The 13,853-nt window shown below is 30.5% G+C and overlaps 1 protein-coding gene and 1 long non-coding RNA gene across 7 annotated transcripts in view; both read left to right on the top strand.

Moving 5' to 3' along the window:
- LOC143222186 (mitochondrial intermediate peptidase) overlaps positions 1–5,671 on the top strand; it is an 81,944-nt gene extending 76,273 nt beyond the window's left edge. Inside the window, exons 14-15 of the mRNA XM_076448276.1 lie at positions 902–1,097; positions 2,220–5,671. Coding sequence (XP_076304391.1) covers positions 902–1,097; positions 2,220–2,293 — 270 coding nt within the window. The 3' untranslated portion in view covers positions 2,294–5,671. The remainder of the gene's footprint in view (positions 1–901; positions 1,098–2,219) is intronic.
- A 1,848-nt stretch (positions 5,672–7,519) lies between these two features.
- Positions 7,520–13,853, top strand: part of LOC143222187 (uncharacterized) — a 25,524-nt gene continuing 19,190 nt past the window's right edge. For 2 of the 6 annotated variants that reach the window (XR_013012064.1, XR_013012063.1), the window contains exon 1: positions 13,010–13,213. This is a non-coding gene — a long non-coding RNA (uncharacterized LOC143222187). Of the gene's footprint in view, positions 11,472–12,685; positions 12,754–13,009; positions 13,214–13,235; positions 13,663–13,853 lie in introns of those variants that run through there. The other 4 variants (XR_013012061.1, XR_013012062.1, XR_013012060.1 and 1 more) reach the window with 4 other exon arrangements.

Here is a 13,853-nt window from a genome sequence, read left to right as displayed (position 1 = left end):
TACTTTTATAATTTATCACTGTTATCTGATGTTTGATTTTTACCTTCAGTATTGTAGCCATTTTGATCAGTGGAGAGAACCCTGAAAAACTAATTGTTTTTTCTTTTGCCATGATTTCAGTTTGCATTTACTGGTTTTTATCAGTGAATGTAAAACTCGCATTTTAATTTTATTAATTTTGATCTTTTAACTCTTTAAACTCAATTTTTAATATTCTATCAGAATTATTTTCATGATGTTCCAGTAATTAAAACTTTATCTTATAAAATTTCCAATCTATATATAAAAGGTTAGTAATATCGTGGTTTAGATTAGTTTTCACCAAAGAGATATAAATTTTATCAGACACTGTCACTGTCTGATGGGTAAATCTTGATTTCTGATTGCATCTGGATCCTGATAACATTCACTTGAGTTTAAAGAGTTAATGGATTAACTGGCCCTTGCTTTTAGAGCAAAAATGTTCTAGTTGAATGTAAATAAGAGCCATTCTGACAAAACGTAAGATGACATGATCTTGCTTTAAACACTAACAGTAGGAGTTCAGCCTAACAAATGCTTTGTGTGACAGAAGCTATCTTAGGTAATTACCTTTTCTTCTTTATCTTAGTGTGTAGTATCTTATTGAATAGCTATTGAAGTTATAATTAACCATGGGTATCTATTGTTCTCATTCATATGAAATTAAATGTTGGCAAATTATTTTAAGACCACTCAGACTTAGAACATTCATAGTTCTGTACACAACATATTCTATAATGTTTATTAATGTGAGTATACCTGAAATTTCACCCTGTTTTTATAAAACTGTAAATGTACTTTGATTGTTTCTAAACCATGGATCGATAATGGTGTGCATGTAAATTAAAAAAAAAAAAAAAATTTATGCTTGAATCCATAGGCTTGGCAGCTAAGGTTTGGTCATCTTGTGGGATATGGAGCAAAGTACTATGCCTACCTCATGTCTCGAGCTGTTGCTTCTTGTATCTGGCAGGTCTATTTTAAGGATAATCCATTTAGTTCTTCAGCAGGGGAAAGATACAGGAGAGGAGTATTAGCTCATGGGGGCTCTAGACCACCAAGAGAACTGATTCAAGGTTTGACAAAATTTGAAAGTTCTATCTGCTATATAGTATATCCAAATCCAAAATGATGTACAAGTAATAGGTTCACCATATCATTATAAAGCCATAGGTACTTTTAAGTAACAGATTTACAGAAGAGCTAACTTAAGTGAGCTGTATTATTCTTAATCTCTTAATAACCTGACTGGTTTTGATGCATATTTTTCAGATATATCAGTCATGTTCTAATACACTTTGTTCCCACTTTCATAACTATCTGTTTGGTTACATAAGTGATAAGCTTTGTTGTAATGAGTACATAACAAAAGAGAAAAGGTGAATGAATTGATAAATAATATTACATCAATATAACATTATTACAGTGATGTCCCCAGTAGGACAATAGTTAGTTTCTGGGATTAAAGTTTTAAAATCCAGAGTCCATTTTTCCACAGAAGACAGAGTACAGACAACCCATTTTGGGGCTTTGTGCTAAAAATCTAATAGTATAATCACAGCGATATAGTAATTTTATGAATATAAATACTGAAATATTTTTACTGTAATATACATTTTTGTTCTTTATAAAGTTATTTTGGACACATCTTATTCTGCTAACAAGCCTCCTTTCTGTCAATAAAGATATGTTCATCAAAAAGTCCAGCTGTATCCTAAGTAATTTGAAACTTGAAGAAAGTTAGTTTACCTTGAAGTAAAGTTCATTATTAATGTTTCTGAAAGTTTGTGTAGGCAGAGAAAATATTTGGTAAATGTATTGTAGTTATTTAATTTAAAATATATTAAATCAAATTTTAAATATAGATTTTGAAATGAAATGTGTGAATTTAACAATTTCACAATTTTTGTCTTTTGTAGAAAAACAGGATTTGTTGATGTTTAGAAGCATAAAAAATTTGTGGGAAAGAGAAATCATTGTTTGAGAGACTAAAAAAACAGTCTGAGAAACTTTTAAGCTTAGATTAACTGATTTTGAATCTGAAATATGATTTTTATTAAAATACTTTTATTTTAATATTTGAGAGAGTGACTAATCTCTTTAGTTATTTTAAAACAACTTATCCTGTGATTGTTTTCATTTATTGTAACTTAATTAATAATTGTTTTTCAGAAATTGTTTTTTGTTTCATTTTATAGATTTTCTTCAATGTCAAGTCACTCCTGTAACTCTTGCAGAATCATTATTAAATGATATTGATGGAACAGTTTGATTATTCTTCTGACATTTGTAAAATTAGGTTATTCCATTTAGAGAAGATGAATTGAAACTGAATATATAGTTTTTGTTTTTACTTTTGAAAGATAAACTGTAGTGGATAGTGTGTACCAGAAGAATTAATCTTTTCCATTTCAAAAAATGTCTAAACATTTAATTTGTGAGGGAAAAGGTAAAGTATTGAAAGAGGTAGTTAAATATTTAGACATATTCCATATTATACCAATAACGTTTGAATTGTTAAGCAGGTTATCTCTTAATGCAAGATATAAATATTTAAATAGTGTATACTTACTTTGATTTTCAGTTTCTTTCATTTATTGTGACAATTTTTGTTGTCATCATTATGTACTTACTTGAAAAATAATATTTTTTCTCCCTTCTTTATGAGATTCAAAGCATAGTACTCGAAATTATATGTTTAGAAGTTTAGTTTAGAATAACTTAAATTTAAGACAAGTTGAAAAAGTTATATACTTGGCATAAGATAATTAAAATTGCATAGATCGTTAGTAGTAAAAAACAACACTCCCGATGAAACTTTGTAGAAAGGCGGAAGACTTTCAAAACGTCATCCTGCTGTTTATTAATGCTTTTAATAAACTCGTTTATTTACATGAATACCATCTATTCTACAAAGTTTCATCTGCCTAAGCAATCTATCAGAGAACAACAATCTCTTTTAAGACGTCTGTAATTACAAGTCACTGTTGTGAGGAGTTGATTGTTTCTTTATCATTACTACTTTAGATGTAATTGCTGATAAAAATCAAGATTAATTTGTTAAAATATGCAAGAATAAAATGTTTTTCAAAGCACAGTTATCTTGAAAAAGATGCACTGGTCAGTTCACTATTAAAAAATTTCATTGCTATTATGAACAATTTGAGAATTTTAACCTTTGATTGAGGAATAACAGTGTGAGTTGTAATTCTAGAATAACTGACCAGACAGTTTGTTTATAAGAAATTCTAAGCTTTCTTAGGTTTATCAACATTTTTGACTTCCCTGAATAGTTTACAGGAAATTCAGATGCATCATAGTTTTTGAATATTGTTGAAATGCCAAATAATACCTTGTTCTTTAGTTTGATTACAGTAATATTTCTGATATGAAAACTGCTTTGTATGGACATGTAGTTGATGTTTAATATGAGCTTGTACTGATTGAGGAGTTAACATAATGTTTAATATATATAGTCAGTTTTATTTTGTACAATTCATTAAAAATGCAATGATTTAAATTTTTATTGATTCATACCATTAAATTGGTTACAAGTAAACATTGCAATCCTGAAGTATTAACAAACATACATTTGTACCCTAAGACAACAAGTAGATGATATCTTGTAGAGTTAATGATGATAAATTTGTACTTTACAGTAAAGAAGACAGCATCCTGAGCAATTAACAAATATATGTTTGTACTCTACACTGTAATTAAAGTATAAAGCAAAATAATACATGTCTGTATAGTAGTATATATTGAAGAAAAAATTACAGATGTAAACAAAGATGTACTTAATTATACAGATAATAGAAGACTTAATTTTGCTCTAACACTGTGATTATACATTTTTTTTTGCAGTTTTAACCTATTGCAGTGTGTTCATTTATCTTTTTTAAGCTGTTGTTAGTCTGGTATTAATAAGAACACTGTCATTATGCAAAATTTAATCCTGAAGTAATTATCACTTGAGATGTTTTCAAAGAAGTAAAACTCCATTATTACTGTATGTAATTACTTCATCTCAAGAAACAACTAGTTCTTGTGCCACTTAACATTCAGTGGCTACCAACTTTCAGTGCAGTGAAAGTTCATGTACCATAATCATACAACCACTTATGAAGTGAAACATAAACATTAATTCGCAAGAAAAAATTCTATACATTTTCTTAAATTATTCTTTGAATTTTTAAAAATATACACCACTTTTGCTCAGGTTTTATATAAAAACATCAGTTGTTTTTATTTTTGAACATGGTGCTATTGTAAGAAACTTAGGAATAAGCAACACAAGAAACGTACTTGCATCTTATACTACTTACCAGCTATTTGCTTTGTGAGTTGAATTTGAAAATAATAACTTACTGCAACAAGCTGCAGTTAATTAATGTTTCATGATTCTTCAAGCAGTAATTTACATTACCATGTATTATGAATTAGCAAAGCTAGAATAATGCTTTGTATTAATAGCTGATAGAATTTCCTAATAATGTCCATACTGCATGAACTAATTTTACAGGATCATTTATCAAGATCACTTTTGAAAATGTGCATTGAAAAAAGGCTACTTTTACTGTTTGTTTTGTATGCTACATTTTAAGATGTTACCAATGTTCTATTGAATCAAATTAATTATTAACTTTTTAAGCTATTATCAGGGTATAATGCCATTTCCAATTACTGTTTGACCAATACATTGAACAGACAGTTTTTTTGTTAGAGTTAGAGTTGCATATTATTTTGTTGTTGTCTATGGTTTGGATGGGGAAAGTAGAATATTTTCTGAATAAAATATAATTTTTAAAATGTATATTAATTATTTTAGTGAATATAAACATGACAGTTCTTTCAAGTCAGTTTTAGCATGTAAGAAAAAGCACCGTATAATTTTAGTATTTTGTAATGTTGCTGGATTATTTATTGCCTTTTACATAAGAAAAGTTGCCTGTAATTCATAATACAATGTTATTTTCTTCGATTCTACCAGAGAGTTTCACTGGCTCCAAACTTTAAGTGAGCTATTTCCAGTAGCAGATTTACCTGGTCCAAGGTTCTAAGTGCAACCTCAAGTTTGGACCCTTATTGATAGCACTACTGTTAACATTATTATTTAGATTGTTCATAATAGTGTGAATTAGTAACTAATATTGTAATACATATACATATCAATATAAACTAAAACAAACAGAAAGGAGTATATTATTATCTCATGCCAAAAATTTCTTGACTTGTTTCTTAAAGTGGTTAGTAATGTCTTTCTAATTCACACGTTCTAATTCATTTTCTGTATTCAGATGAAAAAGAGAAGATAAACAATCCTTGGATATTGTGTTCTGTAAATAGTTTTTCATCCTTTTCATACACAAAATGACCTTTCACCCATGGCATTGCTAATATGAAGAGTTAAAAATTCTCAGTACAGTTTCTACATTTGAAGATGTCAAATGCAATTCATTCGATAGTACACTATACGTGTCATTCTGGCGACAAATATTTTTTCTTTGCAAAATTGAAAACAAGCGTGCTGTTTCTTCTGTAATAGATGCAGTAATACTATCACTGGTATATATATATATATATTAGATATATGTTTTAAACATTGTTTTATTTTGTTACCAAATATAAAATTAAATAATATTTTAAAATGTCTTAATAAGATCACTCTAACTGTTGATTCTTTTGTTCATGTCGATTACAAGTTACAAAGAAAGTGGATGCATCTCTTACTGTTGACATCACTTCATTATTAATATTTTCATTAAAGAGTACATTCATTTTTTTTATCTACTTCTTTGTTTGTAAAATAGTTTTTCACCAGTCAGCAGTCGAAAACTAGAATTAAGCGCGGATAACATTAGTAGATTTACCATAAACAAATTAAACCTGTAGAACGTAATTAAATGTTTCTGAAACGAGATATTAAGCCTGTAGTACAGCACTGAAGTGTGATATATTTTAATAAATTGTAATTAAAATGTTTATATTCCTTATTTCGGTGTTTAGTTCGTAGTCAGAGCTTCAGATTCTTATTTGGATTTAAAAGCAAAATTTAACTATTGTTATTACAAATCTCTAGTTGTCTTTTACAAACTTCATATGAAGCCTTACAACTATTGTAACAAGGTTGATTTTAGTTAATTGAAGGTGGCAAACTTTTAATCAACTTTCGCCCACGTGATTGCGAATCACGTAGTAAGTAGATTAGTTCTAGCTAGACACAATTGAAAATTAAGTATCTTTTGATTTGTAACACTTAAAGCACGAGCTTTGTACTTTGTCTTTGTACAAAGACGACTTTGTACTTTTGCTAATCAAGCACCAACTGGACACAATTCAAATGTCATAAGAGCTTTAGTGTTTGGATAAGATTATCATAGTGTATATGTAAAAAGTACATACTTTACAAATAAACAAGTAAGGATAAGATTCTAGAATATACCAGAAATTTCCATATGATCAATGCATTGGCGTTAATTATAAGATTACTAATGAAGATTGCAACGATTAAAACTAAGAACAGGGTTGTTAATTTAATCTATTTGTCTCAAGTAATGACGAAACATCGAAGCTTTTCAGAATAGGACTGAACCATATATATTCTTAAAACATATATCGCAAGTAAAAGGATTTAAGATTCGTTTGACTTTAATACTTTAACACGAATTTCTACAATAAAGATATTATTAACTCTACTGACATATTGAAAAGATTAATTAATACTGATACAAAATATAAAATGTCTGTCATTTTTGTAATGTAGTGAACCTATTTCATCAAATACATTTCATAGTAATAAAGTTTATTCAGTAACAAGTATTACCAAAGGAAAAACCTGTCTCTAGAGATCAAAACCCGACGTCGCTCATTCTCGTAATGTTAGCGTGGTAGCTTTTTATTTGAGTGTAAACATTTCTGGTAAGGGGTTTTCTTTCCCTCTAGTCAGCAGTTCAAAAGTACAGACGGTGAAAGATAGCAGTCCTACTAAAGATGGCGCCCGGCATGGACTGGTGGTTAGGACGCCTGACTCGTTACCTGAGGGTTGCGAGTTCGAATCTGCCTAACACCAAACATGCTCGCCCTTTCAGCCTTGGGGTTGTTATTCGTTGGTAAAAGAGTAGCCCAAGAGTTGACGATGGGTGATGATAACAAAGCTGCCTTCCCTCTAGTCTTACACTGCTGAATTAGGGACGGTTAGCACAAATAGCTTTCGTGTAGCTTTGCTCGAAATTCGAAAACAATCTACCAAAGATAAATAAGTAAAAGTTGAAATAGGAAAAATAGTCGAGTAACTAAGGAATGTTGGAGAATGAAAAGAGCCACAACTGGTATTACAACAATGAAATCGTATATAAACATCTGTTTAAAATTATGTGCGCATGATGCATTGTGTTGTGAGAAACTAAGGTTTAAACATGTAAGCAGCAGATAGTTGATTGTTCGAGTGACAATGTAAGTATTGCCCTAAAATGTAGAATAAAAAATTACATATAAATAAATATTTAGAACAAATATAACAAGAATAGAAAATAACTTATAAGACATTACTTTAGTAATTACTTTTATATACCAGAAAGGAAGATTTATGATGCTTTTGACAATGCTTAGCAATTTCAGCCGTTGACGCGTTATACAAGTAACAGTCAATCCTGTTATTCAGGTCCAAGAAAAGGACATAACCCTTACAGCGCAGTGTGCTATTAGCTAGATGCGTTATTTCTAGCTGATTGGACGTGACCTTGGGTTTAACGAGTTCAAACTGGAACACGAAAATTTGCATTCTGTTACCAAAAAAATGCGCTCCGCCATTTGGGATCTAAATGCACAGAAAGATTAACGATAAAATTCTGTTATTCAGATTGTGTTATTGTTAACAAGTTATTCACAAAAGATGGCCCCTCCCTTTTTCTTTTTTTTTTACAGGAAGGAAAAAAAATATTCCTTTCAAGTCAATATCCAACTTTTTATCAGTTTTTCAAATGCTATGCTTGATTTTACTTTCCAGTTATTAACTTTTGAAGGCAGTTATTTTGCTCCAATTAATTATAGTATTATATTATGCTTTGTGTTTTTTCATATAATCTTAGATGTAAATCCTTTCACATGTACAAACTTTTCAGGTTTTCTATTATAACAATTAAGTAAAATAAATATCAACATTCATTATATTAGTTTCGTCGTATCAGCTGATAAAATATCACACCTTCCATGATTTTGTATAGAACAATCACTTCTATATGTGCAAAACCTATATGTATTACAGAGAGACTTTTTTCAATATCGTTGGCTGGTACATTTCATGCAGGAATATTACTCCACGAGAATGCAAAGGTTAACTTACACTACTGTATTTTTGTGTGACAATAATTCCATAATAAATGTACGAGAAGAGTTGAGTTTGTACGTAAATAAGATCATATATTTTAAACGGTAAGACCTCCAACACTTACCATCTTATAAGATATTACAACTTTTATGATGTTTTATAAAACATTCATTTTCAAGTAAGAAACTCTAGATCACTGAGAAAAATAGTAACTTATAACTTTGCCCACCAGTCTGAAGGCTTGTAATGTTAAAAAGTGGGTTTCAATACCTGTGGTGAGCACACATAGCCAACAGTGTAGCTTTGTGCTTAACAACAAACAAACTATATAGTTTTTTGATATAAAGAACTCGTGTCACACATTTAAAATTGACAATCTTTGTTACTTTATAGTGAAATCCAGTTGACAGTATACACTCAAACTGACTGCGACGATCATTATAACACATAAATTATGGCGAGTTATTTTTCACAAGTGTGCTGATACTAACGATTCACGAAGTTCTTGTGTTATGCTTCAGTTTTTAAAGCTCCAAGAAACACCGTTATTGAAATATTCAGCGTATTCTGCAACGTATTTGTTTTGTACTTTGGTGTCAGTGTCTAGCTAGTGACTAATGTTCAAAGGTTAGATAAATCTGATCCAACTGTGTTTCATGTTAATTTTGAGATACAGGAAAGTAGAAACGTACAAACAAATAAATCTATCTACTTTATAAACCCATCAAAGGTAAGGGAGACAGACAGTGGAATATTTAGGTTGGGCTACAGGGGACTCAACGGCAGAACCTGTAGTCTTAATAGGGGTTCATTGATAATATTATTCTATGTAAAATTACATGGGATGTAGGGCCCACACAACCTTAAATCCGCCACTGGAGACGGACATTTTTATAACAAAGTAGACAAGTTTTAACACTGCTTGACACGAAAGAGATGCTGACAAATGTTAAAGCAGTAATAATTTCTATCTCGGAGCTAAAACAAACAACTGTATTATACACATATAATAGTCTAGTAAGTTACCTGTTAGATTTACAATTTCATATAATAAAACAAATAATATCTGTAGGGGTAAGTACGTTTTGTAGGTTAAAAAAATTATTTAAATACACTGATGTGGGTCATAAGACAAAGAACAGAAGAGAAACAAAACAACTTGGAGCTTTCTGATACAGAAGTGTTGTCTGGGAAGAAATATTTAGTATAATAAGAAATATATATTTCTTCCTAAGTCGTTATGTATTTCATCATCCTTACATTCCGCTTTCTATCGATCTATCGGAGAATCAGTTAAATACAAAACAACAATTCATCAACAAATTTCCTCCAAAAACTGTTGAAAAAATTATACACACACACACCTAGATAAAAAACATGGTCAACAACAAACAAACAATTACACTATGTAACAAAATTTTTACTTATTCTTGTTCCTGGGCAGAAAGCGTTATTTCCCAATTGCTTATGCCTAAAGAAATGGAAAAAAAAAAACCTGTATTTCTCTTTAAACTTTGCTCTTATGACCTGGGTAATGAAATTTTCAAATTTACCCATTTTCCAGAACATTCCAGCTAGATTCAGTGCTGAGTGGCTGATAGAGAATTATACGCTGGGGAGTAAGTTAAGTTCATACAGTTTCTGGAGAGCAACTCATGAACTTGTGAATTAAGTATACTAGGCTTATGAAAATCTTTGATTGGAAAGTTTGAATATTGGAGTATATTTAGAAGCAGTGGTCAGTGTATCATATATTTATTAATATATTTTATAAAAAAAACATTTATATTTCACAAATACATTAATGTACATTTTCCACTATGCTATTAGTGCTTGTTTTACTTGAAGATGGTAACATTATAAGTAGTGTGACATTTTTTATAAGAAAGAACACGTGTTTGTACCATTTTTGTTCTTTAGAAGACAAACTTGGCTAAGAAGTGAGCAATTTGGGCTCAAATTGGAAGGTTCAAGGATCGAGCCCACGATATGCTGCTGAAAATGCTCGGTACTCTCATCTGAGGGCACATTAAAAAGTGACGCTAGTCTTGTTATTTAGTTAAAATTAACAGTATAGGATACTGCTCCCCCCCTCCCTCGGGCAACAGTTACAAATCAGGTATACAAAACAGTAGCTGTTTACTCTGTGTTGCACAACTTGCTTTTCAGACTGAAAATACTAACTACCAGTAACATATTTTTCAAGTTTACCTTTTCTCTTTCTGTTTTATGAAGTACACTTTTTTTTTTGAAGTAGAGTACATATAAGTCAATCAGTTTAGTTGCCTTATAATGGAAGTGAAGATTCATAAGATAAAAATGAACCAAACTGCTGGTTTTTAATCGTCTAATAGTTCAAGAGTGGTGAATGTTGGTGGTGGTTACATATAGTCAATAAGTATAACGTGCATTAAAGTTCTAACCTCCTGCTAGCTAGTGTTATATATTTATGGGATTATAATCCTAAAACTCGGGTTTCGATACCCGCAGTGGATGGCTTTTGGATATTCCGTTATTTAACGTTTCATGTGACAACAAACAAACAAAAAAAAACATCAAATATTCTAAACGGATGCAAACATGAAGACACCTTATATTTGGAGAGTTAATGAGATTTACACTTCTATGTTGGCTTTGAACAGAATTTTCGTTATATGGCGAAATACATTTGTTGCTCCAATACAATTGTTGGAATAGATGAGAGTAACTGGTTAGTCATCCGCGTTCGAGGTAAACCACTCAATACATTAAATTAATGTCTGATTTGTTTTTTTGGAATTTCGCACAAAGCTACTCGAGGGCTATCTGTGCTAGCCGTCCCTAATTTAGCAGTGTAAGACTAGAGGGAAGGCAGCTAGTCATCACCGCCCACCGCCGACTCTTCGGCTACTCTTTTACCAACGAAAAGTGGGATTGACCGTAACATTATAACGCCCCCACGGCTGGAAGGGCGAGCATGTTTAGCACGACGCGGGCGCGAACCCACGACCCTCGGATTACGAGTCGCGCGCCTTACGCGCTTGGCCATGCCGGGCCATTAATGTCTGAAGGTTACTGTTTTATTTCTTCTGAAACTTTTCTTCGTTGTTTTCTAAATGCATTTCGAAGTGTTATATGTTTCAAGGTAGAATTAGTTTCTTATACAACATAACTTAAATGTGAACATTTATGATATTTCATAACATTTTTTTAGTTTCATTTTACGCGAAAGGTTGGCAATACAAACATACACTCGCGAGTGTGCTTCCAAGCATATGTAACCAGTGTATGGATAACAATAATATTTAATACTTTTATTTAATTTACTGAATCTAATGATTATCTTATACAAGTTTCAATGCATTTCATTGTGCCTTTTTAATTTTGCTTAAAACAATTTTAAAACTTAAACCGGATTTATATACATGTCCATTTCATTCAACAATAACCTCAAATAGCGAATATCAGTTGAAATAAAGCATACTTTTCCTAGTAATTAAAGCTGCAAAATTAGAGTAAACATAGTGTTCACTTTCAGCTTCGAGAGCGTTATAAATGTGGTAGTCAGTCTAGCTATTCCTTTAAGACTAGCTTTATATGTGGCGGATGCTGCATACTGGCTACATTTCTTGTTGTCAGTTCTAAGTAAGTATGATTACGTTTGAACCCTAATTCATTTTAAAACTAGTAGTTTCGAATCATTTTATCACTGTTTACATAATATTATATAGGAGTTTTTCTAAACAGCCCTTTACATGTTAAAAGAGAAAAATACTGAAAACAAATTACCAGTAATTTGTAATTAAATTACTTTGTAAATAAAGGGCAGAGTAAGCTTTGTAATGTGTATATGAAAAAAAAGAAAAAATCAACGGGTAAAAAAAAATTCTTAATGTTGAGAATAGATTTAATTTGCTAAAGTTACAAAATTATAATAAAACATGACAGCAACTGAGCCTCACCAAAGACAATTATATACGCAAGTACAGATCTGAAACCAAAATAGAAACAAAATTTACTGAAATCTTTAAGAGCTAAACTAAATTAGAATTAAAGAATTAGCAGTATACGACCCTAAAAATTTGGCGTGTTCGAGTATAGGTTTGCTGCCCTAGATTAACCGTCTTTAATTCGAATGACAAAACAAACTAAAAGCGTTAGACCGATAGTTCACGTGACTTTGTATAGACGTAAGCAAATTGATTTTGTTAAATTTAAGCGATGGTTTCGTTGAATAACTTTGCACATGAGGTTTATATATTTATACAAAATGAGAATTCTAATTATATGTTAAAATATGTATCACGTACCAAATTTGAAAAATTCATGAAACTTAAATTTGTTTTTTATCAAATAAAGTTTCTCTACTTTTGGTGCGAAAAAAGAGAGGAAGAAACTGAATCAAAATTGAAGATGTTATATCTCAGGTACTTCTTAATATATTGTCTTGAAATTTGGTATGTAAAATAAGTATAACATATTGACTGAAAATATGAGATACTTTGATTTACCATAGTTCGAGATAGAGAAGGTAGAATATCGCCAGACTCTCTATCACTCTTGTTAATAACACACTCAACGTGTTCTGCAGCTGGTTGTTTTGGCCACACGGCATACTAACTGTTTTGATCAACGCTGAAATATATTCGTTGTACAGTATCACTTGAAACAGCGAGGTTTGTGTGTATGGGTTACTTACTAAAATATACGTAAAGGTTAAATATATATCAGTTATCTGCGTATACAAAATTTTGTTTATGCTTTTATAAGAGAAAGAGCATAAAATACTATTGTAATATGTGTATATAAATAACCTCTACCATTGCACTGCTTCTAAAAGGTTAACTGCAGTAGTAGCTATATGATATACAAAGTCGTTCATATCTGGTAAGTTGTAATATTATTTCTTGAGATAAAACGTATAAACATGGTAGATATAGTTAGTCTGTTCAACGATAGGTTTTGTATTTTTTAAAAAAAGATGTCAGTTTTCATACTTCTTTCCAGTTTTGTAGAACATTAAACAAAGAATGGCAAACGACTTGAAATATTCAAAGTCATATTCTAATTAATGGTTTACTACTGAAAAAATTTTAATTAACGACGTAATACACATGTTGCATATTCATTCCAACGAAATAGAAAGCATACCTGTCTGACAGTTTATACACTGCGAATTACATCTACATGGATATACCATTAGTGCTGACGTGTGTGAGCTCCGGCGATAAATGAACATATTTATTTTTCTACGCTCATTCATTCATTATGAACGTATTTACTACGTCGGAATATCAGTTCTATATTTTAAATTTATACAAAGTCGTTCATATCTGGTAAGTTGTAATATTATTTCTTGAGATAAACAATTGCTTTATTTTATTTCAAAGCTTCTTGTGATAATATTTTTATTCTTGAATTAATTAGTGGTATTTATTATAAAATTTTAAATATATTTACATAGATTTACAGCACAAGTAATATTTTATTGTAGAAAATATACAAACAGTTCGTCTTGTCACGTTAT

The sequence above is a fragment of the Tachypleus tridentatus genome, chromosome 8 (assembly GCF_004210375.1).
Source record: "Tachypleus tridentatus isolate NWPU-2018 chromosome 8, ASM421037v1, whole genome shotgun sequence".
Classification (NCBI taxonomy): Eukaryota; Metazoa; Arthropoda; class Merostomata; order Xiphosura; family Limulidae; genus Tachypleus; species Tachypleus tridentatus.
The sequence above is the reverse complement of the archived record's forward strand: the minus strand, read 5'-3'. Positions and strand labels throughout refer to the sequence as shown.